The 19,987-nt window shown below is 60.6% G+C and overlaps 1 protein-coding gene across 5 annotated transcripts in view; it reads right to left on the bottom strand.

Moving 5' to 3' along the window:
• The window catches only part of CARS2 (cysteinyl-tRNA synthetase 2, mitochondrial), a 50,919-nt gene extending 38,342 nt beyond the window's left edge, over nt 1-12,577 (bottom strand). For 2 of the 5 annotated variants that reach the window (XM_062193934.1, XM_062193935.1), the window contains exons 1-3: nt 12,357-12,577; nt 12,095-12,145; nt 6,778-6,895 (exon numbers count right to left, since the gene is read on the bottom strand). In XM_062193934.1, the coding sequence (XP_062049918.1) occupies nt 6,778-6,895; nt 12,095-12,145; nt 12,357-12,577 (390 nt within the window). Of the gene's footprint in view, nt 1-6,777; nt 6,896-8,104; nt 8,262-9,274; nt 9,472-12,094; nt 12,146-12,356 lie in introns of those variants that run through there. The other 3 variants (XM_062193936.1, XM_062193937.1, XM_062193939.1) reach the window with 3 other exon arrangements.
• Nucleotides 12,578-19,987: the final 7,410 nt, after the last annotated feature.

Raw genomic sequence — 19,987 nt, 5'->3', positions numbered from 1 at the left:
CCCAGACTTGGCCATTGCACCCATCCGAGGAGAGAACCAGGTTCCTGACGGGTGGACATAGCACCATAGCCACAGGCCGCAACAATGCCTGGTTCCTGACGGGTGGACACCCCACCATAGCCACAGCAGAGACCGCACCAATGCCTGGTTCCTGACGGGGGGACATAGCACCATAGCCACAGGCCGCACCAATGCCTGGCTCCTGACGGGTGGACATCCCACCATAGCCACAGGCCGCACCAATGCCTGGTTCCTGACGGGTGGACACCCCACCATAGCCACAGGCCGCACCAATGCCTGGTTCCTGACGGGGGGACATCCCACCATAGCCACAGGCCGCAACAATGCCTGGTTCCTGACGGGTGGACACCCCACCATAGCCACAGGCCGCAACAATGCCTGGTTCCTGACGGGGGGACATAGCACCATAGCCACAGGCCGCACCAATGCCTGGTTCCTGACGGGGGGACATCCCACCATAGCCACAGGCCGCACCAATGCCTGGTTCCTGACGGGGGGACATCCCACCATAGCCACAGGCCGCGCCAATGCCTGGTTCCTGACGGGGGGACATAGCACCATAGCCACAGCAGAGACCGCACCAATGCCTGGTTCCTGACGGGTGGACATAGCACCATAGCCACAGGCTGCACCAATGCCTGGTTCCTGACGGGTGGACACCCCACCATAGCCACAGCAGAGACCGCACCAATGCCTGGTTCCTGACGGGGGGACATAGCACCATAGCCACAGGCCGCACCAATGCCTGGCTCCTGATGGGTGGACACCCCACCATAGCCACAGGCCGCACCAATGCCTGGTTCCTGACGGGGGGACATCCCACCACAGCCACAGGCCGCACCAATGCCTGGTTCCTGACGGGGGGACATCCCACCATAGCCACAGGCCGCACCAATGCCTGGTTCCTGACGGGGGGACATCCCACCATAGCCACAGGCCGCACCAATGCCTGGTTCCTGACGGGGGACATAGCACCATAGCCACAGGCCGCACCAATGCCTGGTTCATGACGGGGGGACATAGCACCATAGCCACAGGCCGCACCAATGCCTGGTTCCTGACGGGTGGACATCCCACCATAGCCACAGGCCGCACCAATGCCTGGTTCCTGACGGGGGGACATAGCACCATAGCCACAGGCTGCACCAATGCCTGGTTCCTGACGGGTGGACATAGCACCATAGCCACAGGCCGCACCAATGCCTGGTTCCTGACGGGGGGACATCCCACCATAGCCACAGGCCGCGCCAATGCCTGGTTCCTGACGGGGGGACATCCCACCATAGCCACAGGCCGCACCAATGCCTGGTTCCTGACGGGGGGACATAGCACCATAGCCACAGGCTGCACCAATGCCTGGTTCCTGACGGGGGGACATCCCACCATAGCCACAGGCCGCACCAATGCCTGGTTCCTGACGGGGGACATAGCACCATAGCCACAGGCCGCACCAATGCCTGGTTCCTGACGGGGGGACATAGCACCATAGCCACAGGCTGCACCAATGCCTGGTTCCTGACGGGGGACATCCCACCATAGCCACAGGCTGCACCAATGCCTGGTTCCTGACGGGGGGACATCCCACCACAGCCACAGGCCGCACCAATGCCTGGTTCCTGACGGGTGGACATAGCACCATGGCCACAGGCCGCACCAATGCCTGGTTCCTGACGGGTGGACATCCCACCATAGCCACAGGCTGCACCAGTGCCTGGTTCCTGACGGGGGGACATCCCACCATAGCCACAGGCCGCACCAATGCCTGGTTCCTGACAGGTGGACATCCCACCATAGCCACAGGCCGCACCAATGCCTGGTTCCTGACGGGGGGACATCCCACCATAGCCACAGGCCGCACCAATGCCTGGTTCCTGACGGGTGGACATCCCACCATAGTCACAGGCCGCACCAATGCCTGGTTCCTGACGGGGGGACATCCCACCATAGCCACAGGCCGCGCCAATGCCTGGTTCCTGACGGGGGGACATAGCACCATAGCCACAGCAGAGACCGCACCAATGCCTGGTTCCTGACGGGTGGACATAGCACCATAGCCACAGGCTGCACCAATGCCTGGTTCCTGACGGGTGGACACCCCACCATAGCCACAGCAGAGACCGCACCAATGCCTGGTTCCTGACGGGTGGACATCCCACCATAGCCACAGGCCGCACCAATGCCTGGCTCCTGACGGGTGGACACCCCACCATAGCCACAGGCCGCACCAATGCCTGGTTCCTGACGGGGGGACATCCCACCACAGCCACAGGCCGCACCAATGCCTGGTTCATGACGGGGGGACATCCCACCACAGCCACAGGCCGCACCAATGCCTGGTTCCTGACGGGGGGACATCCCACCATAGCCACAGGCCGCACCAATGCCTGGTTCCTGACGGGGGGACATCCCACCATAGCCACAGGCCGCACCAATGCCTGGTTCCTGACGGGGGACATAGCACCATAGCCACAGGCCGCACCAATGCCTGGTTCATGACGGGGGGACATAGCACCATAGCCACAGGCCGCACCAATGCCTGGTTCCTGACGGGTGGACATCCCACCATAGCCACAGGCCGCACCAATGCCTGGTTCCTGACGGGGGGACATAGCACCATAGCCACAGGCTGCACCAATGCCTGGTTCCTGACGGGTGGACATAGCACCATAGCCACAGGCCGCACCAATGCCTGGTTCCTGACGGGGGGACATCCCACCATAGCCACAGGCCGCGCCAATGCCTGGTTCCTGACGGGGGGACATCCCACCATAGCCACAGGCCGCACCAATGCCTGGTTCCTGACGGGGGGACATAGCACCATAGCCACAGGCTGCACCAATGCCTGGTTCCTGACGGGGGGACATCCCACCATAGCCACAGGCCGCACCAATGCCTGGTTCCTGACGGGGGACATAGCACCATAGCCACAGGCCGCACCAATGCCTGGTTCCTGACGGGGGGACATAGCACCATAGCCACAGGCTGCACCAATGCCTGGTTCCTGACGGGGGACATCCCACCATAGCCACAGGCTGCACCAATGCCTGGTTCCTGACGGGGGGACATCCCACCACAGCCACAGGCCGCACCAATGCCTGGTTCCTGACGGGTGGACATAGCACCATGGCCACAGGCCGCACCAATGCCTGGTTCCTGACGGGTGGACATCCCACCATAGCCACAGGCTGCACCAGTGCCTGGTTCCTGACGGGGGGACATCCCACCATAGCCACAGGCCGCACCAATGCCTGGTTCCTGACAGGTGGACATCCCACCATAGCCACAGGCCGCACCAATGCCTGGTTCCTGACGGGGGGACATCCCACCATAGCCACAGGCCGCACCAATGCCTGGTTCCTGACGGGTGGACATCCCACCATAGTCACAGGCCGCACCAATGCCTGGTTCCTGACGGGGGGACATCCCACCATAGCCACAGGCCGCGCCAATGCCTGGTTCCTGACGGGGGGACATAGCACCATAGCCACAGCAGAGACCGCACCAATGCCTGGTTCCTGACGGGTGGACATAGCACCATAGCCACAGGCTGCACCAATGCCTGGTTCCTGACGGGTGGACACCCCACCATAGCCACAGCAGAGACCGCACCAATGCCTGGTTCCTGACGGGTGGACATCCCACCATAGCCACAGGCCGCACCAATGCCTGGCTCCTGACGGGTGGACACCCCACCATAGCCACAGGCCGCACCAATGCCTGGTTCCTGACGGGGGGACATCCCACCACAGCCACAGGCCGCACCAATGCCTGGTTCATGACGGGGGGACATAGCACCATAGCCACAGGCCGCAACAATGCCTGGTTCCTGACGGGTGGACATCCCACCATAGCCACAGGCCGCACCAATGCCTGGTTCCTGACGGGGGGACATCCCACCATAGCCACAGGCCGCACCAATGCCTGGTTCCTGACGGGTGGACATAGCACCATAGCCACAGGCCGCACCAATGCCTGGTTCCTGACGGGGGGACATAGCACCATAGCCACAGGCCGCACCAATGCCTGGTTCCTGACGGGTGGACATCCCACCATAGCCACAGGCCGCACCAATGCCTGGTTCCTGACGGGTGGACATCCCACCATAGCCACAGGCCGCACCAATGCCTGGTTCCTGACGGGGGGACATCCCACCATAGCCACAGGCCGCACCAATGCCTGGTTCCTGACGGGGGGACATAGCACCATAGCCACAGGCTGCACCAATGCCTGGTTCCTGACGGGTGGACATAGCACCATAGCCACAGGCCGCACCAATGCCTGGTTCCTGACGGGGGGACATCCCACCATAGCCACAGGCCGCGCCAATGCCTGGTTCCTGACGAGGGGACATCCCACCATAGCCACAGGCCGCACCAATGCCTGGTTCCTGACGGGGGGACATAGCACCATAGCCACAGGCTGCACCAATGCCTGGTTCCTGACGGGGGGACATCCCACCATAGCCACAGGCCGCACCAATGCCTGGTTCCTGACGGGGGACATAGCACCATAGCCACAGGCCGCACCAATGCCTGGTTCCTGACGGGGGGACATAGCACCATAGCCACAGGCTGCACCAATGCCTGGTTCCTGACGGGGGACATCCCACCATAGCCACAGGCCGCACCAATGCCTGGTTCCTGACGGGGGGACATCCCACCACAGCCACAGGCCGCACCAATGCCTGGTTCCTGACGGGTGGACATAGCACCATGGCCACAGGCCGCACCAATGCCTGGTTCCTGACGGGTGGACATCCCACCATAGCCACAGGCTGCACCAGTGCCTGGTTCCTGACGGGGGGACATCCCACCATAGCCACAGGCCGCACCAATGCCTGGTTCCTGACGGGGGACATCCCACCATAGCCACAGGCCGCACCAATGCCTGGTTCCTGACGGGGGGACATAGCACCATAGCCACAGGCTGCACCAATGCCTGGTTCCTGACGGGTGGACATAGCACCATGGCCACAGGCCGCACCAATGCCTGGTTCCTGACGGGGGGACATAGCACCATAGCCACAGGCCGCACCAATGCCTGGTTCCTGACGGGGGGACATAGCACCATAGCCACAGGCCGCGCCAATGCCTGGTTCCTGACGGGGGGACATCCCACCATAGCCACAGGCTGCACCAATGCCTGGTTCCTGACGGGGGGACATAGCACTATAGCCACAGGCCGCGCCAATGCCTGGTTCCTGACAGTGAGGGGCAATGAAACAAGTGAAGAAACATGACAGAGGATCCAGGCAGCACTGGGCACCAAGCTGGATCCAGACAGGATGGGGGCTGGACATTCGGCCCTAATTGCTAAGACGCCCATGGAACACCCACACCCCATACTGGGGTGCCTGGGGTTCAGTCCTAACTCCAGCTTCCTAATAATGTGCACCCTGAGAGGCAGCAGGGAATGGCTCACCCCGGGGGGCCCTGCACCCACGTAGGAGACCTGGGATGATCAAGCTCCCGGCTTTGGCCTGTCCCAGACCCAGATGTTTCAGGCATTTGCGGTGAGACCCAGTGGATGGGAGATTAATCAATCTCTTTTCTCTGTTTCTCAAGTAAACAAAATATATATATTTTTAAATTTAAACTGAAAAACCAGACGAGATGGGGCACCACAGTGGAAGCTGTGTGCATGCAGGCAGAGTGGGAGAGCCAACTGCACTGCTCCTGCCATTCTTCTCCAGATTGGACACCATTTCAGAGTTGTTGTTTTTTTTTAATCTGATTTATTTGAAAGGCGGAATTACAGAGACAGAGAGAGGGAACGACAGAAAGAGAGGTCTTCCATTCATTGGTTCACTCCCCAAATGGTCATGATGGCTGGAGCCAGGTCAGTCTGAAGCCAGGAGCCAGGAGTTTTTGCCAGGTCTCCCACGTGAGTGCAGCCGTCCTCTGCTGCCTTCCCAAGCGCATTAGCAGGGAGCTAGATAGGAAGTGGAGCAGCCAGGACCTGATGGTAGCCACCACCCACGTGGATGCCGGCATCACAGGCAGTGGCAGCTTTACCTGCACCGCCACAGCGCTGGCCCCATTTTCAGGTATTTTTTAAAAATATTAAACAAGAGGCCAGCATCGTGGCATAGCAGTTAACCCTGCTGCCGGCAATGCCGGCACCCATATGGGCACTGGTTCATGTCCTGGATGCTCCACTTCTGATCCAGCTCCCTGTTAATGGCCTGGGAAAAGCAGAAGATGACCCAAGTGTTTGGGCCCCTGCCACCCACATAAGACCTGGATGAAACTCCTGGCTCCTGGCTTCAGCCTGACCTGGCTCCAGCCATTGCAGCCATTTGGGGAGTGAACCAATGGATGGAAGATCTCTCTCTTTTCTCTGTCTCAGAGACTGCTAAATAAATAAATATTTGAAAATAAATAAATAAATAAAAGTCTTATATAATACATATTTTAAAAAGCACAGTGAGGTCCTCTCCACCTAGCACAGGGGCTGTTCTGAGACTCGAAGGGTAGCAGGAAACAGAAACAAAAGGCAGAGGCAGTACTGCTTGGCCACCTGCCTCCCTCATCGGGAGTGGGGAGGGCCCTTGGAGCCGGACCACTGAAGAGTGAAGCAACGCATTCAACAGGGAAGTGTTACCAGGACGACAAGGATCACTCGGATAACCTGTCACTGGCATCGGACCCCACACAAAACAGGAGAACCAGTGGTGCCCTGCAGGGAACAGTCATCAGGCAGGGGAGAGAACACGACCCACGGAGTACCAGGTCAACGCGAAGCTCCCAGGCCTACCTCGCTGGCTCTCTTGATTATTTTATCATCCACATCTGTAATACCCATCACCATGACGATATTGCATCCAAAAACCTTGGTTAGGATCCTTCGAATGATATCAAATCGAACGTATGAGCTGGAAGGAGAAAAAACAACAGAAGGCTACAGCGTCTTCACATTGCAGTCATCACCCTCACCCTTGAAGACACCACACTTCACACGTGCACACGCTCCCACGTGTCATCACACACGGACAGTCTACACCGTCGCCTGCAGGGGTGCTGGCCACGCCGGCAGCTGCCGCACCTGCGTCAGGGCACGTGGCAGCACTTCTCATTTCAGAGCTTACGTCTATTCAGGTGTATAAAAACTCACACTACGACTTCCCTGGGTAGTTAAAACATGGGGAGCTTCTAAACCCCGTCACGTTCTAGAATTGCAACTTCTTACCTTGGTAAATCAGAAGTGGATAACAATACAAGTACAGTCTTATTAAAATGGTGTTAGAGGGGCCAGCACTGTGGTGCAGTGGGTTAAAGCCATGGCCTGCAGTGCCAGCATCCTCTACGGGTGCCGGTTCGAGTCCCGGCTGCTCCACTTCTGATCCAGCTCTCTGCTATGGCCTGGGAAAGCAGTGGAAGATGGTCCAAGTCCTTGGGCCCCTGCACCTGGAAGAAGCTCCTGGATCTTGACTTTGGATCGACTCAGCTCCAGCCACTGCGGCCATTTGGGGAGTGAACCAGCAGACGAAAGACCTCTCTCTCCCTCTGTCTCTACCTCTCTCTGTAACTCTTTCAAATAAATAAAAATAAATCTTTAAAAAATACAACTGTTAGATTAGTCCTGGGAATGTATACACTGCAGCAGAACACTAGAATACCACTTTGTTTATACACTGCACTCTGGTCACTCGGACTCTGAAAACCAAAAGGATTCAAAAATCTCAAGAATGGGGCCAGCACTGACGTCCCACGTGGGCACTGGTTTGAGTCCCAGCTGCTCCATTTCCAGTAGCTCCCTGCCAATACACCTAGGAAAGCAGCAGAAGACGGCCCAAGTGCTTGGACCACTGCCCCTCCCATGGGAGACCCAGATAGAATTCCAGGTTCCTGACTTTGCCTTGGCCCAGCCCCAGCTGTTACAGTCATCTGGGGAGTGAAACCAGTGGACAGAAGGTATTTCCCTTTCTAACTCTGCCTTTCAAGTAAATAAATCTTTAAAAAAAATTCTAGCCATGTTATTATGGCTATTAAGTCACCCTCATCACCCACCTCAGATATTTAACTGAGGTTATAGTCCAGTGGCAAAGCTACCTTGGGGCAGGTGCTGACCTGGTAGGACTCACCTAAATCCCACTTATCAGCGAGCCCGGCTCCAGCCCGACTGACGGCCTCCAGCAGTGCCGCTGCTGCAGGTTGGTCCCTGCCGCCCACAGGGGAGACCTGGGTTGAGTTTCGGGCTCCCCACTTCAGGCTCAGCTCAGCCTCAGCCATTGTGGGCATCTGGGGAGAAAACCAGGGATAGGGGTATTCTTTGCCTTGGTCTCTCTAGTAAATCAACTAAAGAAATTTTAATTCCTCTGAAAATCCTTGCCAAGATGTTGAAACACTGAAGCAGGGGTGGGGAACCTTTCTTCTTCCAAGGGCCATTTGGATATTCATAGCATCACTCGCAGCTGAACAAAACGATCAACATAAAAACCAGCTGCTACAGGCTTACTGAATTCCCAGCCCCACCTGTGGGGGCCGGACATTCCCCTGCCCGGCCTCAACCTCAGTCTGCTCATTCACACGTTAGGCAGAGTTCCACTGACCCACAGGATAGAACCTTGCTAATTCTATAGGCACGAGTCATTCCTTTTGTTACTGTCACTGTGGCCTTTATGAGGTTTGAGCCGGATTAACTGGAACCTGAAACCAGACTGAGCTGAATGAACAGAACCCGAAATAATGAATAAGAGCTACGTCACAGCCTTGGCTCTGGGGAGCCTCTGTCAGAGGGCAGAGGCTGCAGGAACGGCCGTGGCCAGGATCCCAGCAGGGGCCAGTCTACACCCACACGCACGTGCATGTGCACACACACACACACACACGTGCAGGGGCTGCTGTGGCTGTGACCCCAGCAGGGGCCAGTCTACACCCACACGCATGCACACACACACACACGTGCACACACACCTGCAGGGGCCGCTGTGGCTGTGACCCCAGCAGGCGCCAGTCTACACCCACACGCACACACACATGCACACACACCTGCAGCGGCCACTGTGGCTGTGACCCCAGCAGGGGCCAGTCTGCACCCACACACACGCACGCGTGCACACACACCTGCAGGGGCTGCTGTGACTGTGACCCCAGCAAGGGCCAGTCTACACCCACACACACGCACACGTGCACACACACCCACACGTGCACACACACACACCTGCAGGGGCTGCTGTGACTGTGACCCCAGCAAGGGCCAGTCTGCACCCACACGTGCACACACACACACACACTTGCACACATGCACACACCTGCAAGAGCTGTGGCACGGAAGTCAGAAGCATCGGCACTGGGAGCCTCGCACACCACACCACCTCTGTAAAGCTGTGGCCCTCGGCCGGGCTGTGTTCTTGGTGGCAGCTTTCCCATACAATCGGGATGCCTGTCTCGATGCCGCCACGGCTCCTCCCCATGATGCTCCATCGCCACCGTAGGAAACCCGAATGATCTGGCCCAGACAACGCATCGTGTCCCCAGTGTGGCCCACCAAGGCCTCCTGCAGTTGAACCCAACCAGAGTTTGCACCCCGGCGACCTCTTGGGGAAACAGTGAGGGTCTCCCTTACTACTGAACTAGCCCCGTCCGCCCTTCAAGTCTGCTCAAATTCCGCCCTCGGGCAGCAGACACCGCTGGCCCCTGCCCTGCCACCGCCCTGCCGCCGCCCTCCCGCCGGAATAACTGCCCCATGCTCAGGAAATGCTCACACGCACCAGCAGGGGGCAGTCACAGAGCGCGGTGATGCGGGTGCGGGCGGGCCAGGGAGGTCCCACCCGGTCAGCGGCCTGTCCAGCCATGGCCTGCATGGGACAAGACAGTCCCAGCTCCTCAGAAAGGCCTGCGCACACACTCTCGCACCATTGTGGCGGCAAACAGCGCTGCGGGCTGAGTCCGGGGGGAAAAGCGCTCTCAGGGTCCGTTCCTTCCACGAGCAGTGACTCCCTTCCAGCGCTGGAGCCGCAGCGGGGAACCGTCTCTGTAGCATGACCCAGGAAGTCTAGGCCCCAGCGCCCAGTGCCCAGGGAGGCCACGGCGTCAGGGGCGGGGCCCTGGGAGGTGTCAGGTCACAAGGGTGCTGTGCTCCAGCACAGGGTCAGTGCCCTCACAAGAGACCCCACATGGACCCTCACCCCTTCCACCACCGGAAGACACGGCCAGAAGCCCTGACCACTACCGGGTCTGCCGGCCCATGCCTCGCTCCACTGCAGAGCAAGGTCTCATTCCTCATCTATAAGATGGGCATGGACGCTCAGAACTGCCCGAGCCCCCGGTCTGACCGCAGCGCACCTGCTCTCACTCGGTGCCCTGTAAGATGGGCATGGACACTCAGAACTGCCCGAGCCCCGGTCTGACCGCAGCGCGCCTGCTCTCACTCGGTGCCCTGTAAGATGGGCATGGACGCTCAGAACTGCCCGAGCCCCGGTCTGACCACAGCGCGCCTGCTCTCACTCGGTGCCCTGTAAGATGGGCATGGACACTCAGAACTGCCCGAGCCCCCGGTCTGACCACAGCGCGCCTGCTCTCACTCGGTGCCCTGTAAGATGGGCATGGACGCTCAGAACTGCCCGAGCCCCGGTCTGACCGCAGCGCGCCTGCTCACAGCACCTGGCACGTGACTCACTTGGTGCCCTGTAAGATGGGCATGGGCGCTCAGAACTGCCCGAGCCCCGGTCTGACCGCAGCGCACCTGCTCTCACTCGGTGCCCTGTAAGATGGGCATGGGCGCTCAGAACTGCCCGAGCCCCGGTCTGACCGCAGCGCGCCTGCTCTCACTCGGTGCCCTGTAAGATGGGCATGGACGCTCAGAACTGCCCGAGCCCCCGGTCTGACCACAGCGCGCCTGCTCTCACTCGGTGCCCCGTAAGATGGGCATGGACGCTCAGAACTGCCCGAGCCCCGGTCTGACCGCAGCGCGCCTGCTCTCACTCGGTGCCCTGTAAGATGGGCATGGACGCTCAGAACTGCCCGAGCCCCCGGTCTGACCGCAGCGCGCCTGCTCTCACTCGGTGCCCCGTAAGATGGGCATGGACGCTCAGAACTACCCGAGCCCCGGTCTGACCGCAGCGCGCCTGCTCACAGCACCTGGCACGTGACTCACTCGGTGCCCCGTAAGATGGGCATGGACGCTCAGAACTGCCCGAGCCCCGGTCTGACCGCAGCGCGCCTGCTCACAGCACCTGGCACGTGACTCACTCGGTGCCCCGTAAGATGGGCATGGACGCTCAGAACTGCCCCAGCCCCGGTCTGACCGCAGCGCGCCTGCTCACAGCACCTGGCACGTGACTCACTCGGTGCCCCGTAAGATGGGCATGGACGCTCAGAACTGCCCGAGCCCCGGTCTGACCGCAGCGCGCCTGCTCACAGCACCTGGCACGTGACTCACTCGGTGCCCCGTAAGATGGGCATGGACGCTCAGAACTGCCCGAGCCCCCGGTCTGACCGCAGCGCGCCTGCTCACAGCACCTGGCACGTGACTCACTCAGTGCCCTGTAAGATGGGCATGGGCGCTCAGAACTGCCCGAGCCCCGGTCTGACCGCAGCGCGCCTGCTCACAGCACCTGGCACGTGACTCACTCGGTGCCCTGTAAGATGGGCATGGGCGCTCAGAACTGCCCGAGCCCCCGGTCTGACCGCAGCGCGCCTGCTCTCACTCGGTGCCCTGTAAGATGGGCATGGACGCTCAGAACTGCCCGAGCCCCCGGTCTGACCGCAGCGCGCCTGCTCTCACTCGGTGCCCTGTAAGATGGGCATGGGCGCTCAGAACTGCCCGAGCCCCGGTCTGACCGCAGCGCGCCTGCTCACAGCACCTGGCACGTGACTCACTCGGTGCCCCGTAAGATGGGCATGGACGCTCAGAACTGCCCGAGCCCCGGTCTGACCGCAGCGCGCCTGCTCACAGCACCTGGCACGTGACTCACTCGGTGCCCTGTAAGATGGGCATGGACGCTCAGAACTGCCCGAGCCCCGGTCTGACCGCAGCGCGCCTGCTCACAGCACCTGGCACGTGACTCACTCGGTGCCCCTCAGGTCCACACAGGCCCCTGACGTGAAACATGAAAGCCCAGGACACTCACCATGCATGGCCGAGGTGTGCGTGGTCGTACACAGTGGGTCCACAGCTATACCTGGGGACAGATTCAAACCCACCTTGTGAAGCGCGTTCGCAAGAAAGGGCTGCACACGCTCGGCTCCAACCGCCCCTTCCCGTGGTTAAGGTCACCACTCTGACGGCCGCGCGCCGGGCTCCAGGACTCAGCCTGCGCAGGTGCCCCGGAGCCCCCGTCCTCACCCCGTCTCCGCAGCTCCTGCCCGCCCGCCCGCGCCGCCCAGACCCACCAGGAGGCGGCGTCCGCGCGGGCCACGACCAGCGGCTCCTTCCTTCCGGTGCGGCTGTTGTACACCTGCACGCCCGTGTCGCGGCCCGCGGGCTGAACCCAGCCGCGCCCGCGCCCGCCACTCGCTGCCCGCCCCGCAGGCCCACCCGACGCGGCCCGCCGGAGACACAGCGCCGCCCGCAGCAGCGGGGCGCCCCGGCTGGGCCCACGCGGCCGCAACATGATGGCGCAAGAGGGCCCGCCTGACCGCGCAGGGCAGGCGCCTCTTCCAGGGCCCGCCTCCTACAGGCCCCGCCCCCGGTCCCCGCCTCCTACAGGCCCCGCCTCTCCCAGGCCCCGCCCGCTCCCCGCCTCCCGGAAGGTCGCCGAGAGGCGGGCCTGGCTCGCGCCCGCCAGAGCAGGAGGGCGGGGCCGCAGCCGCAGCCCGGAGGCCGCAGGGAGGGGAGGGAGACCACTCGGCGCTCCCAGATTAGCGCAGGTGCGGCTGGGCGTCTCGCTGAGGTGCGGCCACCCCAGACAAAGTGGCCAACGGTGCTGGACACTGCCGAGGCGAAGCAGAGCGTTCACTCCGCAGGCCCTTGCGGCCACGCCCTTGCCTGCTGGCGCCGCGTGCCTGATCCTCAACGTACTCACCCCGCGTCTGCACCCCAGGACACAGTGCCCCCCATACACAGCATCTGCGGCCAGGGCACAGTGTGCGCCCCGACACACCCCACGTCTGCACCCCAGGACGCTGTGCGCCCCCACACGCCCCACGTCTGCACCCCAGGACACAGTGCCCCCATACACACCCCACATCTGCACCCCAGGACACAGTGCCCCCATACACAGCATCTGCGGCCAGGGCACAGTGTGCGCCCCGACACACACCACGTCTGCACCCCAGGACGCTGTGCGCCCCCACACGCCCCACGTCTGCACCCCAGGATGGTGTGCGCCCCCCACACACACCCCACGTCTGCACCCCAGGACACAGTGCCCCCATACACAGCATCTGCGGCCAGGGCACAGTGTGCGCCCTGCCCACACCCCACGTCTGCACCCCAGGACGCTGTGCGCCCCCCACACACACCCCACGTCTGCACCCCAGGATGGTGTGCGCCCCCACACACCCCACGTCTGCACCCCAGGACGGTGTGCGCCCCCCACACACCCCACATCTGCACCCCAGGATGGTGTGCGCCCCACACACACCCCACATCTGCACCCCAGGACACAGTGCCCCCCATACACAGCATCTGCGGCCAGGGCACAGTGTGCGCCCCGACACACCCCACGTCTGCACCCCAGGACACAGTGCCCCCCATACACAGCATCTGCGGCCAGGGCACAGTGTGCGCCCCGACACACCCCACGTCTGCACCCCAGGACAGTGTGCGCCCCCACACACCCCATGTCTGCACCCCAGGACACAGTGCCCCCCATACACAGCATCTGCGACCAGGGCACAGTGTGCGCCCTGACACACCCCATGTCTGCACCCCAGGACACAGTGCCCCCCCACACCACGTCTACAACCCAGGACGGTGTGCGCCCCCCCCACACTCCACGTCTGCACCCCAGGACGGTGTGTGCCCCCCACACACCCCACGTCTGCACCCCAGGACACAGTGCCCCCCATACACAGCATCTGCGGCCAGGGCGCAGTGTGCGCCCTGACACACCCCATGTCTGCACCCCAGGACACAGTGCCTCCCCACACCCCACGTCTGCACCCCAGGACTGTGTGCGCCCCCACACACCTCACGTCTGCATCCCAGGATGGTGTGCGCCCCCCACACACCCCACGTCTGCACCCCAGGACACAGTGCCCCCCATACACAGCATCTGCGGCCAGGGCACAGTGTGCGCCCCAACACACCCCACGTCTGCACCCCAGGACGCTGTGCGCCCCCCCCACGCCCCACGTCTGCACCCCAGGACACAGTGCGCCCCCCACGTCTGCACCCCAGGACGGTGTGCGCCCCCCACACACCACACGTCTGCACCCCAGGACACAGTGCGCCCCCCACGACTGCACCCCAGGACGGTGTGCACTGCCCAACACCCCATGTCTGCACCCCAGAACGGTGTGCACCCCCCCACACCCCACGTCTACACATCCCACGTCTACAACCCAGGACGGTGTACGCCCCCCACACCCCACGTCTGCACCCCAGGACGCTGTGCGCCCCCCCCCACACTCCACGTCTGCACCCCAGGACGGTGTGTGCCCCCCATACACAGCATCTGCGGCCAGGGCACAGTGTGCGCCCCGCCCACACCCCACGTCTGCACCCCAGGACACAGTGCCCCCCCACACCACGTCTGCCCCCCAGGATTGTGTGCTCCCCACACACACCCCACGTCTGCACCCCAGGACAGTGTGCGCCCCCCACACACCCCACTTCTGCACCCCAGGACGGTGTGTGCCCCCCACACAACCCACGTCTGCACCCCAGGACACAGTGCCCCCCACACAACCCACGTCTGCACCCCAGGACACAGTGCCCCCCACACAACCCACGTCTGCACCCCAGGACACAGTGCCCCCCATACACAGCATCTGCGACCAGGGCACAGTGTGCGCCCTGACACACCCCATGTCTGCACCCCAGGGCACAGTGCCCCCTACACCACGTCTGCACCCCAGGATTGTGTGCATCACACACACCCCACGTCTGCACCCAAGGACAGTGTGCACCCCCCACACACCCTACGTCTGCACCCCAGGACACAGTGCCCCCCATACACAGCATCTGCGGCCAGGGCACAGTGTGCGCCCTGACACACCCCATGTCTGCACCCCAGGACACAGTGCCCCCCCACCACGTCTGCACCCCAGGATTGTGTGCACCCCACACACACCCCACGTCTGCACCCCAGGACACAGTGCGCCCCCACACCCCACGTCTGCACCCCAGGACAGTGTGCACCCCACACACACCCCACGTCTGCACCCCAGGACACAGTGCGCCCACACACCCCACGTCTGCACCCAAGGACAGTGTGCACCACACACACATCCCACGTCTGCATCCCAGGACACAGTGCGCCCCCACACACCCCACGTCTGCACCCCAGGACGGCGTGCGCCCTGCCCACACCACAAATCAACACCCCAGGACAGTGTGCACCCTGCCCACACCCCACGTCTTCACCCCAGGACAGTGTGCGCCCCACACACACCCCACGTCTGCACCCCAGGACAGTGTGCACCACGCCCACACCCCACATCTACACCCCAGGACAGTGTGCGCTCCCCATACACAGAACCTGCAGCCAGGGCACAGTGTGCCCCCCCGCCCACACACCACGTCGGCACCGCAGGACACAGTGTGCCTGCCCACACCCCACGTAGGCACCCCACGACACAGTGCGCCCCCGCACACCCTACGTCTGCACCCCAGGATTGTGTGCACCCCCCACATGCCATGTCAGCACCCCAGGACACAGTGAACCCCCAGCACACCCCACATCTCCACCCCAGGAAGGTGTGCGCCCCCCACACACTTCATGTCTGCACCCCAGAACGGTGTGCACTCTCCCACACCCCACATCTACACACCCCATGTCTACAACCCAGGATGGTGTGCGCCCGCAACACACCCCACATCTGCACCCCAGGACGGTGTGTGCCCCCCATGCCCCACGTCTGCACCCCAGGACGGTGTGTGCCCCCACACACCCCACGTCTGCACCGCAGGAAAGTGTGCACCCCCAACAACAAACATCTGCACCCCAGGACAGTGTGCACCCCCACATACAGAGCACCTGCAGCCAGGACAGTGTGCTGCCCGACACACCCCACCTGTGCAACCCAATATACAGTATGCACCCAACACACACCAACTGTGCAACCCAGTACACAATGTACTCAACAATCACTACCTGTGCAACCCAATACACAGTGTGCACCCAACACACACCGACTGTCCAACTCAGTACACGGGGGCACCAAACACACACCACGTGGTTAACCAAGTATACAGTGTGCACCCAAGACGCACCACCTGTAAACCTAGTACACAGTGTGCCCCCAACATTCACCACCAGTGTAAGCAGTGGACAGTGTGAACCCAACGCACACCACGTGTGCCACCCAGTACACAGTGTGCACCCAACACTCACTATGTGTGCAACCCAGTACATAGTGTGCACCCAAAACAGATCACCTGTGCAACCCAGTACACAGGGGCAACCAACACTCACCACATCTGCAACCCAGTATACAGTGTGAACCCAACACTCACTACCTGTGCAAGCAGTACACAGTGTGCATCCAACACACACCACGGGGGCAACCCAGTATACAGTGTGCACCCAGCACACATTACCTGTAAAACCCAGTACACAGTGTACACCCAACATTCACCACCAGTGCTACCAGTACACAAGATGCGCCCAACATTCACAACCTGTGTCACCCAGTACACAGTGTGCACCCAAAACGCACCACCTGTGACACCCAGGACACAGTGTGCAACCAACACACACCACATCTGCAACCCCGCTCACAGTGTGTCCCCAACAATCACCATTTGTGCAACTCAGTACACAGTGTGCACCCAACACACACTACCTGTGCAACCCAGGACACAGTGTGCACCCAACACAGACTGCCTGTCCAACCCAGGACACAGGGGTCACCCAACACACCACCTGTCCAACCAAGGACAAGGGCACCCAACACTCACCACTGCAACCCTGAATATGCTGGACACCCAGCACTCACCACCTGTGCCACCCAGTACACAGTGTGCACCCAACACTCACCACCGGTGCAAGCAGTACACGGTGTGCATCCAACACACACCACGTGGGCAACCGAGTACACATTGTGCACCCAACACTCACTACCGGTGCAACCCAATACACAGTGTGCACCCAACACACACCAACTGTCCAAATCAATACACTTGGGGCACCCAACACACACCACGTGGGCAAACCAGTATACAGTGTGCACCCAACACGCACCACCTGTAAAACCTAGTATAAAGTGTGCACCCAACATTCACCACCAGTGCAACCAGTACACAGTGTGCCCCAACATTCACAACCTGTGTCACCCAGTACACAGTGTGCACCCAGCACGCACCTTGTGTGCAACCCAGGACACAGGGGGCACCCAACACACACCACCTCTGCAACCAGCACACAGTGTGTACCCAACACTCAGCACTTGTGCAAATCAGGACACAGTGTGCACCCAACACACACCACCTGTCCAACCCAGGACACAGGAGGCATCCAACACACAGCACCTGTCCAACCCAGGACACAGGGGGCACCCAACACTCACCACCTCTGCAACACAAAACACAGTGTGCACCCAACACACATCACCTGTCCAACCCAGGACACAGGGGGCCTAAGCACACACTACCAGTGCAACCCAGTACACAGGGGCACCCAAAACTTACCTCTGCAACCCTGTATACACTGGACACCCACCACTCACCACGTGTGCAACCCAGTACACAGTGTGCACCCAACACATACCACGTGTAAAACCCAGTACACAGTGTGCATCCAACACAGACCACCTGTGCCACCCAGTACACAGCGTGCACCCAACATAGACCACCTGTGCAACCCAATACACAGGGGCACCCAACACTCACCACATCTGCAACCCAGTATACAGTATGTACCCAACACTCACTACCTGTGCAACCCAATACACAGTATGCACCCAACACACACCGACTGTGCAACCCAGTACACAGTGTGCACCCAACACACACCTCTGCAACCCAGTACACAATGTACCCAACACTCACTACCTGTGCAACCCAATACACAGTGTGCACCCAACACACACCAACTGAACAACTCAGTACACAAGAGGCTCCAAACACACGCCACGTGGTTAACCCAGTACACAGTGTGCACCCAAGACGCACCACCTGTAAAACCTAGTACATAGTGTGCACCCAACATTCACCACCAGTGCAACCAGTACACAGTGTGCCCCCAACATTCACAACCTGTGTCACCCAGTACACAGTTTGGACCCAGCACGCACTAGCTGTGCCACTCATTACACAGTGTGGACCAAATACACACCTCGTGTGCAACCCAGGACACAGTGTGCACCCAACACTCACCACCTGTCCAACCCAGGACACAGTGTGCACCCAACACACACCACCTGTCCAACTCAGGACATAGGGGGCACCAAACACTCACCACATCTGCAACCCAGTATACAGTATGTACCCAACACTCACCACCTGTGCAACCCAATACACAGTATGCACCCAACACACACCGACTGTCCAACTCAGTACACAAGGGGCACCAAACACACACCATGTGGTTAATCCAGTATACAGTATGTATCCAACACTCACTACCTGTGCAACCCAATACACAGTATGCACCAAACACACCGACTGTGCAACACAGTACACAGTGTGCACCCAACACTCACAACTAGTCCAACCCAGGACACAGTGTGCACCCAACACACACCACCTATCCAACCCAGGACACAGGGGGCACCCAACACTCACCACATCTGCAACCCAGTATACAGTATGTACCCAACACTCACTACCTGTGCAACCCAATACACAGTGTGCACCCAACACACACCGACTGTCCAACTCAGTAAACAGGGGGCACCAAACACACACAACGTGGTTAACCCAGTACACAGTGTGCACCCAAGATGCACCACCTGTAAAACCTAGTACACAGTGTGCCCCCAACATTCACCACCAGTGTAAGCAGTACACAGTGTGCCTCCAACATTCACAACCTGTGTCACCCAGTACACAGTGTGGACCCAGCGCGCACTAGCTGTGCCACTCATTACACAGTGTGGACCTAATACACACCTCGTGTGCAACCCAGGACACAGTGTGCACCCAACACTCACCACTTGTCCAACCCAGGACACAGGGGGCACCCAACACACACCACCTGTCCAACCCAGCACACAGTGTGTACCCAACACTCAGCACTTGTGCAAATCAGGACACAGTGTGCACCCAACACACAGCACCTGTCCAACCCAGGGCACAGGAGGCATCCAACACACAGCACCTGTCCAACCCAGGACCCAGGGGCAACCAACACTCACCACCTCTGCAACCCAAAACACAGTGTGAACCCAACCACACCACCTGTCCAACACAGGACACAGGGGTCACCCAACACACCACCTGTCCAACCCAGGACACAGGGGGCACTAAGCACACACCACCTGTCCAACCCAGCACACAGTGTGTACCCAACACTCAGCAGTTGTGCAAATCAGGACACAGTGTGCACCCAACACACACCACCTGTCCAACCCAGGACACAGGGGGCACTAAGCACACACCACCTGTCCAACCCAGCACACAGTGTGTACCCAACACTCAGCACTTGTGCAAATCAGGACACAGTGTGCACCCAACACACACCACCTGTCCAACCCAGGACACAGGGGCAACCAACACTCACCACCTCTGCAACCCAAAACACAGTGTGAACCCAACCACACCCAGGACACAGGGGGCCTAAGCACACACTACCAATGCAACCCAGTACACAGGGGCACCCAAAACTCACCTCTGCAACCCTGTATATACTGGACACCCACCACTCACCACCTGTGCAACCCAGCACAGTGTGCACCCAACACAGACCACCTGTGCC

The sequence above is a fragment of the Lepus europaeus genome, chromosome 6, assembly GCF_033115175.1.
Source record: "Lepus europaeus isolate LE1 chromosome 6, mLepTim1.pri, whole genome shotgun sequence".
Taxonomy (NCBI): Eukaryota; Metazoa; Chordata; class Mammalia; order Lagomorpha; family Leporidae; genus Lepus; species Lepus europaeus.
This window is presented reverse-complemented; position numbering and strand designations above follow the sequence as displayed.